Source organism: Nycticebus coucang, chromosome 6 (genome assembly GCF_027406575.1).
Source record: "Nycticebus coucang isolate mNycCou1 chromosome 6, mNycCou1.pri, whole genome shotgun sequence".
NCBI lineage: Eukaryota > Metazoa > Chordata > Mammalia > Primates > Lorisidae > Nycticebus > Nycticebus coucang.
In genome coordinates this window covers 43,392,442-43,413,191 of record NC_069785.1, presented here as the reverse complement: position 1 = coordinate 43,413,191, position 20,750 = coordinate 43,392,442, and the positions used below count along the sequence as shown (strand labels likewise).

Sequence of the window (20,750 nt, the reverse complement as noted above, 5' to 3'; positions counted from 1 at the left end):
GAGGGAATAGGAGGTAAGTTGAGTTTAGAGGAATCAAGCAGAATTTTCAGAAGGAAGAGGAGGCTGGGAGCACTGGCTCACGCCTGTAATCCTAGCACTCTTGGAGGCCTAGGCGAGTGGATAGATTGAGCTCACGGGACCAGCCTTAGCAATAAGCGAGATCCCTGCCTCTACTAAAAATAGAAAAACTGAGGCAAGAGGATAGCTTGAGCCCAAGAGTTGGAGGTTGCTGTGAGCTATGGAGCCACAGCACTCTACCCAGGCGACAGCTTGAGACTCTGTCTCATAAAAAAAAAAAAAAAAAAAGGAAGAAAGGAAGAGTTGACTAGGAGAATAGTGATGGAGGAAACCTGGAAAATGCGACTGTATTTGCTGTGCTCTTCCGTTTAAGAAAAACAGTGTTAAAGAGCTACGTGGTCTCGAATTCATGCTGAGCACCTATGTAGGTGCTGGTAAAAGGAAGAACAATTTTGGACCCAAGAAGCTTGGCGAAGAAGTGAGAGATGAATGAATAACTAAGACACAGTGTTGAAAGTGCTTTGACCCAGGTGTGCACAACTGGCGAGTGGCTACCCCGCGGGGCTGTATTGCAGAAAGGCTGGTAGAAACCCTCGCCGCTGTCTGGGTTAAGTGATGGCTCTTCAAGGATTTATGGGGGGGATTCCAGCGGTAGCGGCCTTCTGAGGTCTCGGACACCTCTTGGGGAAACTGCCGGGAGATGAGGCACGAGGGGGCCCAAGCGTCTGGGGACGAACGGGCGTTCGCTGTAACTGAGTCTTATTTGAAAGACGCAGGAATTTAGTTTGCAGCCTGAAGGAAATGTGGGAAGGAGAGGCGAAAAGATTGTCTAAATTCTCCCCACTTCCAAAAAAAAACGATCTCCCCAATTCTTCACATAGGGCACAACAGATTAGGAGGAGTGGAAGCTAAAAGCCTCAGTTTGCCGGACTACGTGACCCTTGCTACCTTTCTTTGGCCTTCGTAACCGGCCAGAACTCCAGTGCTCTATGGACTAGTTTGCGCCGGGATGTAAAAGCAGATGTACCTGTAAGGGAAATGTGGGGAAGCCGGCGAGGAAGAGCGGGGACCCAAGCGGAAGTCACGGACTGCGGGAAGGTGAGTGGTCGCTTTCTAGCTGTTGGTGGAAGTTCAGGATGTGGTAGGGCGACTTAGCCTTGGCCATGGTTGCCGGGCTGAGGGTCACCGGGGCCGTCCCACTGCAGCGAAAGACTAATCTTTCAGGCCGGGCAATGAGTTCCGGGCTTCCTTCCCTGGCTCGGATCCGGAGCAAAACATAAGAGTTTTGCCATTTACTAGGTGTGTGACCTCGGGTAAATTAATCTCGTAACTTTAATTTTTTTGTCTCTGTAATTATAATAATAATAGTACGTCTCTCTGGCGGCGCCTGTGGCTCAGTCGGTAAGGCGCCGGCCCCATATACCGAGGGTGGCGGGTTCAAACCCAGCCCCGGCCAAACTGCAACCAAAAAATAGCCGGGCGTTGTGGCGGGCGCCTGTAGTCCCAGCTACTGGGGAGGCTGAGGCGAGAGAATTGCTAAAGCCCAGGAGTTGGAGGTTGCTGTGAGCTGTGTGATGCCATGGCACTCTACCGACGGTGCGACAGTGATAGAGTGAGACTCTGTCTCCACAAAAAAAAAAAAATAAATAAAATAGTACCTCTCTCAGGGTTGTTGTGAGTAATCAATGAAAAAAAATACATAGAACGGTTTCTGTCACCTGGATATGCAATCTTCACTAATACAACTCTCTTCTAGCTCCTTGGATTACGTTTTCACAACTCACTGTTAAACTCAGCCCAATATTGTTTGGTTAATAGCTTAGATTTTATGTTTTTTTTTTGAGACAGATTCACACTTTGTCGCCCTTGGTAGAGTGCTGTGGTGTCACAGCTCACAGCAATCTCCAGCTCTTGGGCTTACGCGATTCTCTTGCCTCAGCCTCCTGAGTAGCTGGGACTACAGGCGCCCGCCACAATGCCTGGCTATTTTGTTGTTGCAGTTTGGCTGCCACCAGGTTCAAACCCGCCACCCTCGGTATATGGGGCTGGCTCCCTACTCACTGAGCCACAGGCGCCGCCCTAGATTTTATGTTTATTGGTAAAAAACATGAAACAAAATTTTTTTTAGGGCGGCTCCTGTGGCTCAAGGAGTAGGGTGCCGGTCCCATATGCCAGAGGTGGCGGGTTCAAACCCAGCCCTGGCCAAAAACCACAAAAAAAAAAAAATTTAATTAAAGGGCGGCGCCTGTGGCTCAGTCTGTAAGACGCCGGCCTCATATACCGAGGGTGGCGGGTTCAAACCCGGCCCCGGCTGAACTGCAACCAAAAAAAAAAAAAATAGCCGGGCGTTTTGGCGGGCGCCTGTAGTCCCAGCTACTCCGGAGGCTGAGGCAAGAGAATCGCTTAAGCCCAGGAGTTGGAGGTTGCTGTGAGCTGTGTGATGCCATGGCACTCTACCAAGGGCCATAAAGTGAGACTCTGTCTCTAAAAAAAAAAAAAAAAATTTTTAATTAAAGTGATTTTAATAGACAAGTAACACAAAGTTTTGTAAAATAGGGGTCAATAATGTTACTTATAATCCCATCATTCTACACATTAAGCATTATCCCTCCCCCTGAATCTGTTTTGTCTGTACGTGTATTTTTTTTTTTTGTAGAGACAGAGTCTCACTGTACCGCCCTCGGGTAGAGTGCCGTGGCGTCACACGGCTCACAGCAACCTCTTAACTCTTGGGCTTACGCGATTCTCTTGCCTCAGCCTCCCGAGCAGCTGGGACTACAGGCGCCCGCCACAACGCCCGGCTATTTTTTGGTTGCAGTTTGGCCGGGGCTGGGTTTGAACCCGCCACCCTCGGCATATGGGGCTGGCGCCCTACTCACTGAGCCACAGGCGCCGCCCTGTACGTGTATTTTTTATTATTTTTTTTTTTTTTCAGACAATCTCACTATGTCGCCCTCCGTGGCATCACAGCTCACAGCAGCCTCAAACTTTTGGGCTTAAGGGATTCTGTTGCCTCAGCCTCCCAAGTAGCTGGGACTACAGGCACCCATCACAACGCCTGGGTTGAGCTTTGAGGTCATGGCACTCTACCAAGGGCGATATAGTGGTACTCTGTCTACAAAAAAAAAAAAAAAAAAAGAGTTTGAGGTTGCTGTGAACTACAATGCCACAGCACTCTCCTAAGGGCGATAAAGTAAGACTCTGTCTTAAAAAAAGAAAAGAGGACAGTGCCTGTGGCTCAAAGGGGTAGGGCACCGGCCCCATATGCTAGATGGAGGTGGTGGGTTCCAACCCAGCCCCGGCCAAAAAAAAAAAAAAAGAGAGAGAAAAAGAAAATCCCTCATGTTTTCAGACAAAGAATGGATTAGAAGAGATTAGAGTCAAGGTGATGAGTTAGGACTTTGATACTTAACTGTTCACAGGCCAACAAGGGCATCCCTGGGAGCTTGTTAGAAATGCAGACTACTGGCTCAGCGCCTGTAGCACAGTGGTTAAGGCACCAGCCACATACACCGAGAGTGGTGGGTTCAAACCCAGCTTAGGTCAGCTAAACAACAATAGCTGGGCCTTGAGGAGGACGCCTGCAGTTCTAGCAACTTGGGTGGCTGAGGCAAGAGAATTACTTAAGCCCAAGAGTTTGAGGTTGCTGTGAGCTGTGATACCGTGGTACTCTACCGAGGGTGACATAATGAAACTCTATATCAAAAAAAAAGAAAAAAAAAAGAAATGCAGATTCCTCATCCATTACCTAATGAATCCAAACCTGCATTTTAGCAAAATTCCTAGGTAGTTCATAGGCACTTTAGAGCTTGAGTTTCCCTTTGCTAGGGAAATTACAGTAGTCCTGACAAGAAGCAATAAAGCTCTGAGCCAACCACCTTGAGCTAGAGACCCCATCTCTAAAAATAGCTGGACATTATTGTGGGTACTTGGAGGCTGAGGCAAAGGGATTGTCTGAGTCCAAGAGTTTGAGGTTGCTGTGAGCTGTGATGCTACAGCACTCTACCAAGGGCAACAAAGTGAGACACCCCCCGCCCCCTCCAAAAGGCTCTGAACCAAGACAGTTGTGGTAGAGGTGCAGAAATGTGGATGTGTATTTGTTCGACAAATACTAGAAGTCAGGCATGGTGGCGTGTGCCTGTAGTTCCAGTTACTTGGGAGGTGGCTGAAACAGGAGGATCACTTGAGCTCAGGAATTTGAGGCTGTAGTGAGCTATGATTAGGCCCCTTTATTCCAGCTGTACAAGAGTCAGACCTCATCTCGAATAAAACCCCTAAAACCTAAATACTGTGATGCCTCCTGTATGCCAGGAGCCATATTGGAAGCTGGAGGTACCACAATGTGAATAGTTTTTTTTTTTCCCCCTCCGGATACTTCTATTCTAGCAGGGGAGACTGACAGATAAACTGGTCAGTAAACTATAATAAGTGTAAGCCAGAATGCAATGGAAACATGTCAATGGAGCACTGGTCTTGGTGGAATTGGGTAGTGAAGGAAGGGTGCTTGAAGGAGGTTAATAGGTGTGTATGGTGAGTCCCAATGAATGTTAGCCAGACAAAATCGGTAGAGAGCATTCCTGGCCTAGGAGCAGGTGTCATCCAATGCCTGAAGCCTAGAGAGGGTGGCTTTTGTTATTCTGAAGATATTTGGAATTCCTGAAGGATTTTAATCAGAAAAGAGAAATAAGCTTTGTGTTTTAGGCCCTTCTAGGTGCTGATTGGTGGATAAGACGGTTATGAGCCTAGAGACAAAAACAGTGCAGTGGTCCAGGAGAGAATAGGTGACCTTCCAGGTGTGGGAAGGATCGGCATTCTGGAAGAATGACAAGTCCTGTGTTGTATTTAGAGTGGTCTGTGCAAAATTTTGATGTGGATTCTCAACAAAGGCAGGTGAGGTGGATTGTGGGATTTTTGTTATCTTGAAGCTTTTGAGGGGGATATTTTCAGTGTTCTATTTAGTTTCTCATTCATTGCCATGTTCTGATTGGTATGTTTTTCTCTTTCCCAGTGTCTGGGGCTGGGACAGGAGAAAGCCCACAGAAACTGGAATTGGATATTTTATTTCCTAGTAGGGGTAGCTGGGTTAGATAGGAGAGGGGACTTATTCTAGCTTTCTGGGGTTCTGCCAGTACTAATTAAATGTTGCTGCTAAAGACAAAGTTGTTATTCTGTTATAGCTATGGTATAGAAGTTACATTGCTGGGTGGCACCTGTGGCTCAGTGAGTAGGGCGCTGGCCCCATATACCAAGGGTAGAGGGTTCAAACCCGGCCTCGGCCAAACTGCAACCAAAAAATAGCCGGGTGTTGTGGTGGGCGCCTGTGGTCCCAGCTGCTCGGGAGGCTGAGGCAAGAGAATCGCGTAAGCACAAAAGCTGGAGGTTGCTGTGAGCCATGTGACATCATGGCACTCTACGGGCGGCAAAGTGAGACTGTCTCTACAAAAAAAAAAAGTTACATTGCTAAGGTGGAGAGCAACATCACATAGTGCAAGGACTTTAAGGCCAGAGTTCTTTTTTTTTTTTAGACAGAGCCTCAAGCTGTCGCCCTGGGTAGAGTGCTGTGCCATCACAGCTCACAGCAACCTCCAACTCCTGGGCTCCAGCGATTCTCCTGCTTTTGCCTCCCATGTCGCTGGGACTACAGGCACCTGCCACAATGCCTAGCTATTTTTTGGTAGCAGCCGTCATTGTTTGGCGGGCCCAGGCTGGATTCGAACCCGCCAGCTCAGGTGTATGGGGCTGGCGCCTTAGCTGCTTGAGCCATAGGCGCTAAGTCAAGGCCAGAGTTCTTTTTTTTTTTTTTTTTTTTTTGTAGAGACAGAGTCTCACTTTATGGCCCTCGGTAGAGTGCCGTGGCCTCACACAGCTCACAGCAACCTCCAACTCCTGGGCTTAAGCGATTCTCTTGCCTCAGCCTCCCGAGTAGCTGGGACTACAGGCGCCCGCCACAATGCCCGGCTATTTTTATTTTTTGTTGCAGTTTGGCCGGGGCTGGGTTTGAACCTGCCACCCTCGGCATATGGGGCCAGCGCCTTACCGACTGAGCCACAGGCGCCGCCAAGGCCAGAGTTCTTATTCCAGCTTTGATCTTAGGTAAGTCACTTCACCTGTTGGTGTCTGTTTCCTTTAGAAAAGAAGTATTTACCTGACGTGTTTCATAGGACTCTTATGTGGATTAGATGAGATAATAAATGTCTGGGTGATTTGAAAATATTAAGAGTGATGTCTAAATGTGATGGCATTATTGCAACTGTTGTTTAGGTTCTATCTTTGAGAAGCTCAAATAGTGACTGATAGTGAAATCCTGATTAGTTAAAACATGGGCCTTGGCTCGGCACCTGTGGCTCAAGTGGCTAAGGCGACAGTCACATAACACCTAAGCTGGCGGGTTTGAATCCAGCCCAGGTCCGCCAAACAACGACGGCTGCAACCGAAAAATAGCCGTTGTGGCAGGCACCTGTAGTCCCAGCTACTTGGGAGGCGGAGGCAGGATAATGGCTTGAGCCCGGGAGTTGGAGGTTGCTATGAGCTGTGATGTCACAGCACTCTACCCAGGGCAACAGCTTGAGGCTCTGTCTCATAAGAAAAAAAAAAAAGTGGGCCTTGGTTTAGAAGTTTAGATATGAAGACTGTTAGAGTTCTCATTAGATTTACAGAGTTACAGAACCCTATTTTATCCATTATTCCATCTGATCTTAAGAAGAACCTCTTGGGGCGGCGCCTGTCACTCAGTGAGTAGGGCGCTGGCTCCATATGCCGAGGGTGGCGGGTTCAAGCCCAGCCCCGGCCAAACTGCAACAACAAAAAAAAATAGCCGGGCGTTGTGGCGGGCTCCTGTAGTCCCAGCTGCTCGGGAGGCTGAGGCAAGAGAATCATGTAAGCCCAAGAGCTGGAGGTTACTGTGAGCTGTGTGACGCCACGGCACTCTACCAAGGGCAGTAAAGTGAGACTCTGTCTCTACAAAAAAAAAAAAAAAGGAAGAAGAAGAACCTCTTAAGGCTTGGTGTGTGTAGCTCAGCGGCTAAGGTGCCAGCCACATACACTGGAGCTGATGTGTTCAAACCCAGCTTGGGCCTGCCAAACAATGACAACTACAACCAAAAAATAGCTGGGCATTGTGCTGGGTGCCCCTAGTCCCAGCTACTTGGGAGGCTGAGGCAAGAGAATCGCTTAACCCCGAGAGGTTGAGATTGCTGTGAGCTGTGACACCACAGTACTCTACCCAAGGCGACAGGTTGAGATTCTGTCTCAAAAAAAGAAAAAAAAAAAAAAAAAAGGGCTCCGCGCCTGTGGCTCCAGTGGCTAAGGTGCCAGCCACATACACCTGGGCTGGCAGGTTCGAATCCAGCCTGGGCCTGCCAAACAACCATGACGGCTGCAACCAAAATATAGGCGGGTGTTGTGGCAGGCACCTGTTGTCCCAGCTAATTGGGAGGTGGAGGCAAGAGAACCATTTGGGCCCAGGAGTTGGAGGTTGCTGTGAGCTGTGATGCCACAGTATTCTACCCAGGGCAACAACTTGAGGCTCTGTCTCAAAAAAATAAAAAATTCCCTTATGTACCTTAAGAGGGTCTTCTTCTTCTTCTTGTTTTTTTTTTTTTTTTTTTTTTTTGAGACAGAGTCTTGCTATGTTGCCCTCAGTAGAGAACCGTGGAGTCACAGCTCACAGCAACCTCAAAGTCCTGGGCTTAAGCAATTCTCTTGCCTCAGCCTCCCAAGTAGGTGGGACTACAGGTGCCCGCCATAACGCCTGGCTATCTTTTTGTTGCAGTTGTCATTGTTGTTTTAGCAGGCCTGGGCCAGGTTTGAACCTGCTACCCTCTATGCCTGTGGCCGGCGCCATAACCACTGTGTTGCAGGTGCTGAGCCATGGGGGACATTTTTTTTTTTTTTTAAATAACTGCATCCTTTAATGGCAGTAATACAATTATTGGATTAAGAAACCACAGGAGAGGCGGCGCCTGTGGCTCAGTGAGTAGGGCGCCGGCCCCATATGCCGAGGGTGGCGGGTTCAAACCCAGCCCCGGCCAAACTGCAACAGCAAAAAAAAAATAGCCGGGCATTGTGGCGGGCGCCTGTAGTCCCAGCTGCTTGGGAGGCTGAGGCAAGAGAATCGTGTAAGCCCAAGAGTTAGAGTTTGCTGTGAGCTGTGTGAAGCCACGGCACTCTACCGGAGGGCGGTACAGTGAGACTCTGTCTCTACAAAAAAAAAAAAAAAGAAACCACAGGAGAGGGCGGCGCCTGTGGCTCAGTTCTTAAGGTGCCAGCCCCATATACCGAGGGTGGCGGGTTCAAACCCTGCCCCGGCCAAACGGCGACCAAAAAGTAGCCAGGCGTTGTGGCGGGCGCCTGTAGTCCCAGCTGCTCGGGAGGCTGAGGCAAGAGAATCGCTTAAGCCCAGGAGTTGGAGGTTGCTGTGAGCTATGTGAGGCCACGACACTCTACCGAGGGCCATAAAGTGCGACTCTGTCTCTACAAGAAAAAAAAAGAAACCACAGGAGAAAAGGCAGGTGATGTTTCTGGAATACAGGTATGGAGTACAAAAAGGGGGGTGGAGTAGAGTCATGCCGCGATCATTGTAAAAATACGGTACATTATATACATATTTGCACCTTCAACTTTATTGTATTTTTTATTTTTTATTTTTTGGCCGGGGCTGGGTTTGAACCTACCACCTCTGGCATATGGGGCCGGCGCCCTACTCTGTTGAGCCACAGGTGCTGCCTGCACCTTCAACTTTCAACTCTGAAATAGTATTTACACTTTGTTACAATCCTGGTTAGAGAACAAATTTTCTTTCCTTTTTTTTTTTAAACGTTAGTTCATGTCTTTTATTAATTCATATATAATTGCTTGTCTTCTGGTTTGTTGAAACAGTAAGTAAGACAACATTTGCCACAATAATGTCTATCAGAGTGGCTGGCCATAAAAACTCCAGCACCACACTCATCTGAAGGACACTCTCGACGAAGGCGACTTATTTTGCCCTTCTCATCCACCTTATAGTATTTCAGAACAGCAAGCTTAACCTTCTTTCTCTTATGCTTATTCTTCTTGGGAGTGGTATAAGACTTCTTCTTCCTTTTCTTAGCACCACCATGAAGTTTTTTTTTTTGTTGTTGTTGTGGAGACAGAGTCTCACTTTATGGCCCTCGTGTGTGCCATGGCCTCACACAGCTCACAGCAACCTCCAACTCCTGGGCTTAAGCGATTCTCTTGCCTCAGCCTCCCGAGTAACTGGGACTACAGGTGCCTGCCACAACGCCCGGCTATTTTTTGGTTGCAATTTGGCCGGGGCCGGGTTTGAACCCGCCACCCTCTGTATATGGGGCCGGCGCCTTACCAACTGAGCCACAGGCGCCGCCCCCGTAAGGGTTTTTACGAAAATCTGCATCTTGGTGGCGGTCCCACAGCGATGGCAGATCGAAAAGCTAGAGAACAAATTTTCTTTAAAAGCTCGGCCTGATGGCAAATGAAAACTTCGGGTGAAGTCATAGTCCCATGAGGTTCTTAGGTTGAATGTTCCATGAGGAGGGTTCCAGCTTCTATTTCAACCACAAATTTTGGTTTTAAAAAATATTTAATTTTGGGTGGCGCCTGTGGCTCAGTGAGTAGGGCGCTGGCCCCATATGCCGACGGTGGCGGGTTCAAACCCAGCCTCGGCCAAACTGCAACAAAAAAATAGCCGGGCGTTGTGGCGGGTGCCTGTAGTCCCAGCTGCTCGCGAGGCTGAGGCAAGAGAATTGCGTAAGCCCAAGAGTTAGAGGTTGCTGTGAGCCGTATGACACCACGGCACTCTACCTGAGGGCGATATAGTGAGACTGTGTCTCTACAAAAAAAAAAAAAAAATTAATTTTTCTCTTATAAAAGAAAATTCTCAAAAGGAGAAAAAAACCCCAAACACTGTCACACTGTGTATTCTTACTTATTTTACAAATACCAAGGGCTGCATCCCTCTGCTGCAAGGCCAACACTGGTGGCTGAAGACAAATCTCATTAATGATTGCTTAAAAACAAAAAAGACAAAAATACAAACCAACCAACCTGATCACGCACTGAGCGCAGGGCTATCTGGCCCTTTGGGGCCCTGCCTGTGGGCCCCAAAGTAATGAGTTTTTCATTTTTTTCTCTTTATGGTGTGGGGGTGGGGTGGTCTAGTACCTTGTTTGTCTCCCACCAAAAAGAGGTGAGAGGGGAAGTCCTTGGGCTGGTGACCAGGTCTCCTCAGTGTCAGCAAAAAAGAGACCAAGGTCTTCAGCCAGGCGGCAAGATCGCGAGAAACAGGCAGGAGATGGACCCACAAGGAAACAGATTTCCTGGGGCCATGAAAGTGACCCAGAGGCAGGACCTACAGGCTCTGCTCAGTTCCCCTGAGGCCAGTCCCCCTAGGTCATGGGGTGGGCCTCCTCTGGGCTCTGTGGATGAGGCTGGACCTCAGCCAGGGTGGGAAAGCACAGGAAGGGAGGAGATAGAAGCAGCCAAGCAGACACTTCAACTGTCTCCGCTCAGCTCTGCAGGAGGGGAGGAGACAGCCCTCAGTCCCTCCTTCCTCCAGCAGGGTCTTGGTCCCTCTCTTGGAAAGGGTCCAGTGTGCCCCATCTCCTGCCCTGGCTGCAGACTCCTACTCTCTCAGGCCCTCTTTCTGGCAAATCCAACATTGTGACTTGCCTCCGAAGCTGCATGTCCGCCTGGGAGAGGAAAACAAACACACCAATACCTGTGTCCTTCACATAACACAGCTGAGGAGGTGCGAGAAAAGCAGAGAAGGAACAAACACTTGGCTAAAGAGCCACTCCAGGGCTCCCTCTGTCAGAGGCCTGCAAGAGTGGCTACACCTTGGATCCTTGAGCTGTCTCCAGAGGCGAGGGCCCACAGTGAGGAAGCACTGGGCACCGTGGCTTCTGAGGACCAGGGCAGACCCCAACATGGGGGGAGGATGTGGCCCTGACAGGACGGGCGGGTTAATACTGACAGAAAATGCATGCTCGAAGGCCTGCAAACTCACGCTGGCCCCTGCTGCCTCCAGGTCCACCTCTCACCTTGGCATCTGCCACAGGGTGGAGGGTGTTGATTTTCAGGATGAACTCTAGATGGAGGGTGGCAGAAAGGGACTCACGTACCAATCCAGAGAAACAAGAGCAGGGACGTTCCAGGGAGCTCCCAGAGCCCCCCTGGGTAGGGGAAATATTGACACAGCATTATTCCTAAAGAAATAGAAGTCTCGGAAAAATCAAGCGGTTTGGTTTACCTAAGGATAAACAGTTTTATTAGATTTAGTTATATGAAAATACAATATCATGGTATTAGGGCAGGCGCGGTGGCTCATGCCTATAATCCTAACACTTGGGAGGCTGAGGCGGGTGGATTGCCTGAGCTCATGAGTTTGAGACCAGCCTGAGCAAAAGCGAGACCTGATCTCTACCAAAAAAAAAAAAAAAAAAAAATAGCTGGGCATTGTGGCAGGCACCTATAGTCCCAACTTCTCAGGAGGCTGAGGCAAGAGAATCACTTAAGCCCAAGAGTTTGAGGTAGCTGTAAGCTGTGATGCCATGGCATTCTACCAAGGGCAAAAAGTGATACTCGATCTCAAAAAGCAAACAAGAAACCAGTATCACAGTATTTACAATCTAGTAAGTAGACAGAGCCAGATGTCAAGGCATAGTTTTCTGGTTCCACTTAACAGTGCTCACTGTAGCCCCCGTTTTTTTTTTTTTTTTAGAGACAGAGTCTCACTTTATCACCCTCTGTAGAGCGCTGTAGCGCCACAGCTCACAGCAACCTCCAACTCCTGGGCTTAGGTGATTCTCTTGCCTCAGCCTCCCGAGTAGCTGGGACTACAGGTACCTGCCACAATTCCTGGGTATTTCTTGTTGCAGTTTGGCCGGGGCCAGGTTCAAACCCACCACCCTCAGTATATGGGACCGGTGCCCTACCTGCTCAGCCACAGGTGCTACCCAGGCCCCTGTTTTTTTGGAGACAGTGTCTCACTCTCTTGCCCTAGGCTAGAATGCTGTGGAGTTAGTCTAGTTCACAGCAACTTCATACTCCTGTGCTCAAGCAAACTTCCTGCCTCACTGTAGTCTCCCAAGTATCTGGGACTACAGGCATGCACTGTAACACCCAGCTGATTTTTCTGGTTTTTTTGTAGAGACAGGGTCCTGTTCTTGTTCAGGCTGGTTTTGAACTCCTGAGCTCAAGGAGCTGCCTCTGCCTCCCGGAATGCTAGGATGACAAGTGTGAGCCACCTCCCCTGGCCTGTAGCTCCTCTTTTTTTTTTTTGGTTTTTGGCTGGGGCTGGGTTTGAACCCGCCACCTCCGGCATATGGGACTGGTGCCCTACTCCTTGAGCCACAGGTGCTGCCCTGTAGTTCCTCTTTTTATGGATGAAGTGCTAAAATGTAAAGTCAGTTGGCCCAGGTCCTTCTAAATTATTGGAATATTTTATTTTGAAAACATGTTATTTTCTTTTTATTTTTTTTTTTTGGCCGGGGCTGGGTTTGAACCCTCCACCTCTGGCATATGGGACCGGCGCCCTACTCCTTGAGCCACAGGTGCCGCCCAAAAACATGTTATTTTCTTTAAAAATCCAGCATAAAAATTTTCTTCGGAGATGACACAACCTCTTGAGGTAGCTTTTGGCAAATACTTGAGTTATTTCTGAGTTGATCATTACTTCCATGTAGATGGGGCCTATGTTTTTTTTTTTTTTTTTTTTGTAGAGACAGAGTCTCACCTTATCGCCCTCGGTAGAGTGCCGTGGCGTCACACAGCTCACAGCAACCTCCAAATCCTTGGGCTTAGGCGATTCTCTTGCCTCAGCCTCCGGAGTAGCTGGGACTACAGGCGCCCGCCACAACGCCCGGCTATTTTTTTTGTTGCAGTTTGGCCGGGGCTGGGCTTGAACCCGCCACCCTCGGCATATGGGGCCGGCGCCCTACCCGCTGAGCCACAGGCGCCGCCCCGGGGCCTATGTTTTTATTCATCTTAGTACTTTTTGCACTGCATAGTAGTAGGCACCGGGTAAATGTTTGGAGAATTAGAAAATCATGAATTTCACAATACCTAATTTCTATTGAATTTGAAGTTGTGATACATTCATTGCTGTACTGGTAACTAACTCTTCAATGTCTTTTCTGTCTTAGGTAGAATTGGGCTATTGGCTGAAGATTTTTTCCCTGGTGATTCAGGGAGAAATTTACATTTCGACTTTTTTTTTTTTAAACCATGGCTTTTGTTCACAAATTGCTGACTAGCACTTACTTTCTGAGAAAATGCCCAAAGCCAAGTATTGGCTTGCATCCTTTTTTGGGTATTCACTTTGCAAACTGTTGTTCCAATATTCCTCAGAAACCAGTGGTGGCTCCTGGCAAAGCCTCCTCACAGAGGAAGACTCAAGGTGGGTTGCAGGAACATCACCAGCAAGAAGTTGCCTTGGATACAACTTCTCCTGATGAGAAGCCAGAAGTTAGTTTTGATAAAGCAATTAGAGATGAAATAAAGGACCATTTTAGGCTTTTGAAGGATGAACTTGTGAATCATTGGATAGGGCCAGAAGGCCGCCCTCTGCACGAGGTCTTGTTGGAACAAGCCAAGGTCGTCTGGCAGTTCCGTGGGAAAGAAGATTTAGATAAGTGGATAGTGACTTCTGATAAGACAATTGGAGGCAGAAGTGAAGTATTCTTAAAAATGGGCAAGAATAACCAAAGTGCACTGCTCTATGGAACTCTGAGTTCTGAGGGACCTTATGATGGAGATAGTAGGCAAAGTGGATACTGTGCAATGATATCCAGGATACCAAGGGTAAGCGAGGCCCAAGAGCCACAGTTTTGTGATGAACTGGAGTGAATTTCATTGTAGCATGAACTATAGGAGACAGCTTTTGTTTTTGTAAATGAAAACATCTGGCATGTTGTATGTGGGCATCTCACCTGTGTATGAGAACACATAACTTTTGGGCACAAATATAAAGAAGCACAGGGCAGTGCCTGTGGCTCAGTCGGTAAGGCGCCGGCCCCATATACCGAGGGTGGCGGGTTCAAACCCGGCCTCGGCTTAACTGCAACCAAAAAATAGCCGGGCGTTGTGGCGGGCGCCTGTAGTCCCAGCTACTCGGGAGGCTGAGGCAAGAGAATCGCTGAAGCCCAGGAGTTGGAGGTTGCTGTGAGCTGTGTGATGCCATGGCACTCTACCGAGGGCCATAAAGTGAGACTCTGTCTCTATTTAAAAAATAAATAAATAAATAAAGTAGAAGCACAAAGGGGAGGTTGTTCCTGAGAAGGAGTTATTAATACTTGTTTCTGGGCTCAGGGCCTATAACTCAATGGCTAGGGTGCCGGCCACTGAGGCTGGCGGGTTTGAACCTGGCCCTGGCCAGCTGAATAACAATGACAGCTACAACAGAAAAAGTAGCTGGGTGTTGTGGCGGGCACCTGTAGTCCCAGCTACTTGGGAGGCTGAGGCAAGAGAATCGCTTAAGCCCAAGTGTTTGAGGTTGCTGTGAGCTGTGATGCTACAGCACTCTACCAAGGGCAATACAGTGAGACTCTGTCTCAGAGTCTCAAACAAAACAAAACCTGTTTCTGGGCATCGCTTTGGGTCAGGGAGGAATGTTCTTATGTTTGAAGCATCCTGAGAGTTTAGACATTTGAAAGATATCTGGAGAGATTTTCATCTCATATAACATAGACCATGACTTCTGTAATGGTCAGGGGTTCCTTTGAATAGGGTCAGCCTGTGGCTTTTTTCCTTTTTTTTGATAAACTTTTAATTTAATTTTAATTTTTTTTAAAACTTATTTTTTGGGGCGGCGCCTGTGGCTCAGTGAGTAGGGCGCCGGCCCCATATGCCGAGGGTGGTGGGTTCAAACCCAGCCCCGGCCAAACTGCAACAAGAAAATAGCCGGGCGTTGTGGCGGGCGCCTGTAGTCCCAGCTGCTCGGGAGTCTGAGGCAAGAGAATCGCATAAGCCCAAGAGTTGGAGGTTGCTGTGAGCCGTGTGACGCCACGGCACTCTACCCGAGGGCGGTACAGTGAGACTCTTGTCTCTACAAAAAAAAAACAAAAAAAAAAACTTATTTTTTGTAGAGACAGAGTCTTACTTTATCGCCCTCGGTAGAGTGCCATGGCCTCACGTAGCTCATAGCAACCTCCAGCTCCTAGGCTTAGGCTATTCTCTTGCCTTAGCCTCCCAAGTAACTGGGACTACAGGTGCCTGCCACAACGCCCGGCTATTTTGTTGTTGCAGTTTGGCTGGGGCCTGGTCTGAACCCACCACCCTCGGCATATGGGGCCAGCGCCCTACTCACTGAGCCACAGGCGCCATCCTTAATTTTACTTTTTTTGAAACAAAGTCTCACTCTGTTGCCCCAAGCTAGAGTGCCACAGCAAACCTTAGCAACCTCAGTCTCCTGGACTCAAACGATCCTCCTGCCTCAGCCTCTTGAGTACCTGATTAGTACAATAGGCGCCTGCCCTGATGCTTGGCTAGTTTTTCTGTTTTCATTTTATTTTGTTTTATTTATTTATTTATTTATTTTATTATTATTTTTCTTTTTTTGTAGAGACAGAGTCTCACTTTATGGCCCTCAGTAGAGTGCCAATGGCATCACACAGCTCACAGCAACCTCCAACTCCTGGGCTTAAGCGATTCTCTTGCCTCAGCCTCCCGAGTAGCTGGGACTACAGGCGCCCGCCACAACGCCCAGCTATTTTTTGGTTGCAGTTCAGCTGGGGTCGGGTTTGAACCCGCCACCCGCGGTATACGGGCCCGTATACCGGGCCGGCGCCTGTGACTCAGTCGGTAAGGTAAGGCGCCCCAGCTGGGCCCTATTTATTTTTCTTTTGAGACAGAGTCTCAAGCTGTTGCCCTGGGTCAATGCAGTGGGGTCATAGTTCACAGCAACCTCAACTCTTGGGCTCAAGTGATTCTCTTGCATCAGCCTCCCAAGTAGCTGGGACTATAGGCACCCACCACAATGCCCAGCTGTTTTTTTTTGTTGTTGCAGTTGTTGTTGTTTTAGCTGGCCTGGGCTAGTTTTGAACCCACCAGCCTTGGTGTATGTGGCCAGCGCCCTACCCACTGAGCTATGGGTGCCACCCAGTTTTTCTGTTTTTTTTTTTTTTTTGTAGAGACAGAGTTTCACTTTATTGCCCTCGGTAGAGTGCTGTGGCGTCACACAGCTCACAGCAACCTCCAACTCCTGGGCTTAGGCGATTCTCCTGCCTCAGCCTCCCGAGTAGCTGGGACTACAGGCGCCCGCCACAACGCCCGGCTATTTTTTTTTGTATTGCAGTTTGGCCGGGGCTGGGTTTGAACCCGCCACCCTCGGTATTTGGGGCCGGCGCCCTGTTCACTGAGCCACAGGCGCCGCCCTTTTTTTTTTTTTTTTTTTTTTTGAGAGGCAGAGTCTCACTTTATTGCCCTTGATAGAGTGCCGTGGTGTCACACGGCTCACAGCAACCTCCAGCTCTTGGGTTTACTGTGATTCTCTTGCCTCAGCCTCCCGAGCAGCTGGGATTATAGGTGCCCACCACAACGCCCGGCTATTTTTTTTTTGTTGTTGCAGTTTGGCCGGGGCTGGGTTTGAACCTGCCACTCTCGGTATATGGGGCCGGCGCCCTACTCGCTGAGCCACAGGTGCCGCCCAGTTTTTCTGTTTTTAGTAGAGATGGGATCTTGCTCTTGCTCAGACTGGTCTTGATATCCTGATCTCAAGTAATCCACCCTCCTTAGCCTCTTGGATTATAGGTGTGAGCCACTGCACCCGGCCAACTTTCATTTTAGAATAATTGTAGATATACAGAAAAATTGCAGTTGCAAATATGAAGAGAATTCCATACATTCCTCACTCAGCTTCTTCTGTTAACATCTTACAATTACTAGGTTTATCGTGATTAAATAACTAAAATTGACTGGGTGCTGTGGCTCACACCTGTAATCCTAGTACTCTGGGAAGTTGAGGCAGAAAAATCCCTTGAGCTCAGGAATTTGACATTAGTCTGAGCAACAGTGAGAACCGTACCTCTACTAAAAACAGAAAAATTATCTGGGCATTGTAGTGCATACCTGTAGTTCCAGCAACTCAGGAGGCTAAGGCAGGAGGATCACTTGAACCTGAGTTTGAGGTGGCTGTGAACTTGGTTGCTGTCATGGTCCTCTAGCCTGGGGCCACAGAGTAAGAGTCTATCTCAAAAAAAAAGAAACTAATATCAGCCTATCGCTATTAACTAAATTCAGGGCTGTTATGAGAATTAAATCAAGATTATGCATGCAATATGCTAGTTGTAAGTATTCAGTGGATACTCATTATTATTAAATACTACTTGATAAAGAAAATTTTAAGGTTTTTAAAGAAAAATTTAAGTTTAAATATTTGTCTTAGTTTTCTGAGGTAGAGAAAGGCAGTCCTCATAAATGGGCCACTCAGAAGGCCCATTCATTTTCTTTTTAATTTTGCTTTCAACTGGCTTTCAATCGTCTTAGGTTGAAGTTTTTTTTTTTTTTGTAGAGACAGAGTCTTACTTTATGGCCCTCAGTAGAGTGCCGTGGCCTCACACAGCTCACAGCAACCTCCAACTCCTGGGCTTAAGCGATTCTCTTGCCTCAGCCTCCCGAGTAGCTGGAACTACAGGTGACCGCCACAACGCCCGGCTATTTTTTGGTTGCAGTTTGGCCGGGGCTGGGTTTGAACCCGCCACCCTTGGTATATGGGGCAGGCGCCCTACCGACTGAGCCACAGGTGCCGCCCCTTTTTTTTTTTTTTTTATAGAGACAGAGTCTCACTTTGTCACCCTTGGTAGAGTGTCGTGGTGTCACAGCCCACAGCAATTTCCAGCTCTTGGGCCTAGGCGATTCTCTTGCCTCAGCCTCCCTAGTGGCTGGGACTACAGTGCCTGCCACAACACATGGCTATTATTATTTTTTTTTTTTTAAGTTTGGTTGAGGCCAGGTTTGAACCTGCTACCCTTGGTATATGGAGCTGGCACCCTACTCACTGAGCTGCAGGGGCCGCCCTGAAGTTTTTTTTTTTTTTTCTTTTCTTCCTTGAGTGATTCTCTTGCTCTGAGCTTTTCAAGTAGCTGGAATTATGGTAGAGACTGGGTCTCACTTGGCTCACTCTGGCTGAGGATGGTCTCAAACCTCTGAGCTCAGGCAATCCATCTGCCTTGGCCTCCCAGTGTGCTAGGATTACAGGCATGAGCCACCACGCCCGGCTGGCCCATTCATTTTCATTCAGCAAATGTAAGTGAGCACTTACATTTGCTATGTAAGCACTGTGTTGGGCCAGTTGTGTCACATCCCATTTCTGACACCACTTGTCAAGGCCTGGGACCAGCTTAACTAGGTTCCAGATGCGGACTGATAAGCTGCCTTATTCAGGAACAATTTCTCTTAGGTGCCTGAGGGCTATCTACTTTAGCTGATGAGAGGGAGAGAGAGATAGAGAGACAGACAGAGTCTTAGAGAGAGTAAAGCAGTCTTAGAATAGATAGATCTTAGTCTTTAGTAGAGCTCAGTGATCTTCAGCAGAGAGACGTGGTGCTGGTGTTCTGCAGGCAGGAGAGGAGACAAAGTCAGAGTAAGTGGGTCTGTGATAGAATACGCATGCTCCCGACTGCCTTCTCCTCCAGCCTAATAGTAAGGCTTATCTCATGCCTCTCAATACCATAGGTGTAGAGACTGCCAATTCAACACTGCTCTCATCTCGTGAGCTCTCATACTTGTTAGGAGAGATAAATCCCTCTCCATGCCCTTTTCACCAAGGCGTTCCATTACTGGGTTATACAGGTATTTCTCATACCTCCTAGCCATAGGCTATATGGGCTGCTACACAATTGTGTGTTCCACTTTAATTAATTAATTATTATTATTATTTTTTGCAGTTTTTGGCTGGGGCTGGGTTTGAACCCACCACCTCCAGCGTATGGGGCCAGCGCCCTACTCCTTTGAGCTACAGACGCTGCCCCACACTCTATTGTTATTATTTTTTTTAGAGACAGAGTCTCACTTTATCACCTTCAGTAGGGTGCCCTGGCGTCACAGCTCACAGCTTATAGCAACCTCTAACTCCTGGGCTTAGGCGATTCTTCTGCCTCAGCCTCCCAAGTAGGTGGGACTACAGGTACCCACAAGAATGCCCGGCTATTTTTTTGTTGCAGTTTTGCTGGGCCTGGTTTTGAACCCGCCACCCTCAGTATATGGGGCCGGCACTTTAACCCACTGAGCCACAGGCGCTGCTCCTGTGTCTTGTACTTTAAAGACTATAATACTAAGGCCGGGAGAGGTGGCTCATGCCTGTAATCCTAGCACTCTGGGAGTCTGAGGCAGGTGGATTGCTTGAGGTCACAAGTTCAAGACCAGCCTGAGCAAAAGTGGGACTCCCTCATCTCTACTAAAAATAGGCTGATTCTATTGAGGCAAGGGGATTGCTTGAGCCCAAGTTGGAGGTTGCCATGATTTATGACACCAGGACAGCAGCTTGAGACTGTGTCAAAAAAAAAAAAAAAGAAAGAAAAGAAAAGAAAAATGGTTAGTGACTCTGTTTATGTTTGATGCTGCTGACTCGATGAGTCACGTTTTGGTATTAGTGGAAGATGAGAAAATTAACTTCTCTTTCTATATCTTAGGGCTCTTTTGAGAGGAGGAAGTCTTATGATTGGTCCCAGTTTAACACTCTGTATCTCCGGGTCCGGGGTGATGGTCGACCATGGATGGTGAATATCAAGGAGGACTCAGATTTTATCCAGAGGAAGAATCAAATGTACAGTTACTTCATGTTCACCCGTGGGGGGCCCTACTGGCAGGAGGTCAAGGTAACAGCACAAGTCTTTACTGTTTATGAAAATGAGGCCTTTTGAGATTATGGTTACATTGTACTTTTCCTTTATTATTATTATTATTTATATATTTATTTATTTATTTTTATTGAGACAGAGTCTCACTTTGTGGCCCTCGGTAGAGTGCTGTGACGTCACAGCTCATAGCAACCTCCAACTCTTGGGCTTAAGCCAGCAGTTCTCAACCTGTGGGTCGTGACTCACAGGAATTGTATTTTTTTTTTCTTTTTATTGTTGGGGATTCATTGAGGGTACAATAACACAGGAATTGTATTAAAGGGCCATGGCATTAGGAAGGTTGAGAACCATTGGCGTAAGCGATTCTCTTGCCTCAGCCTCCCAAGTAGCTGGGACTACATATACCTGCCACAACACCTGGCTTATTTTTTTAGAGACAGGGGTCTCACTCTGGCTCAGGATGGTCTGGGACCTCTGAGCTCAGGGCAGTCCACCCTCCTTAGCTTCCCAGAGTGCTGGGATTACAGGTAGTGTGAGCCATCACACCCGGCCAGTTTTCCTTTTTCTTACTAATCTTCTTAGAAGGTAGGGGTAGGGTGGGGGAAGGAGGAGGACCTAGGGATGAGACTTACCTAAATTACTTTTTTTTTTTTTTGTAGAGACAGGGTCTCACTTTATGGCCCTTGGTAGAGTGCCGTGGCATCACACAGCTCACAGCAACTTCTAACTCCTGGGCTTAAGTGATTCTCTTGCCTCAGCCTCCCGAGTAGCTGGGACTACAGGCGCCTGCCACAACGCCCGGCTATTTTTTGGTTGCAGTTCAGCCGGGGCCGGGTTTGAACCCGCCACCCTCGGTATATGGGGCCGGCGCCTTACCGATTGAGCCACAGGCGCCACCCCCATAAATGACTTTTTTGTTTGTTAATATAAATTTTAACT

General features: G+C 48.1%; 1 protein-coding gene across 2 annotated transcripts in view; it reads left to right on the top strand.

The window, feature by feature from the left end:
• Positions 1 to 980: 980 nt before the first annotated feature.
• Positions 981 to 20,750, top strand: part of NDUFAF1 (NADH:ubiquinone oxidoreductase complex assembly factor 1) — a 30,617-nt gene continuing 10,847 nt past the window's right edge. Inside the window, exons 1-3 of one of the 2 annotated variants that reach the window (XM_053595886.1) lie at positions 981 to 1,116; positions 13,161 to 13,818; positions 19,644 to 19,829. In XM_053595886.1, coding sequence (XP_053451861.1) covers positions 13,243 to 13,818; positions 19,644 to 19,829 — 762 coding nt within the window. In that variant the 5' untranslated portion in view covers positions 981 to 1,116; positions 13,161 to 13,242. The other variant, XM_053595885.1, reaches the window with a different exon arrangement.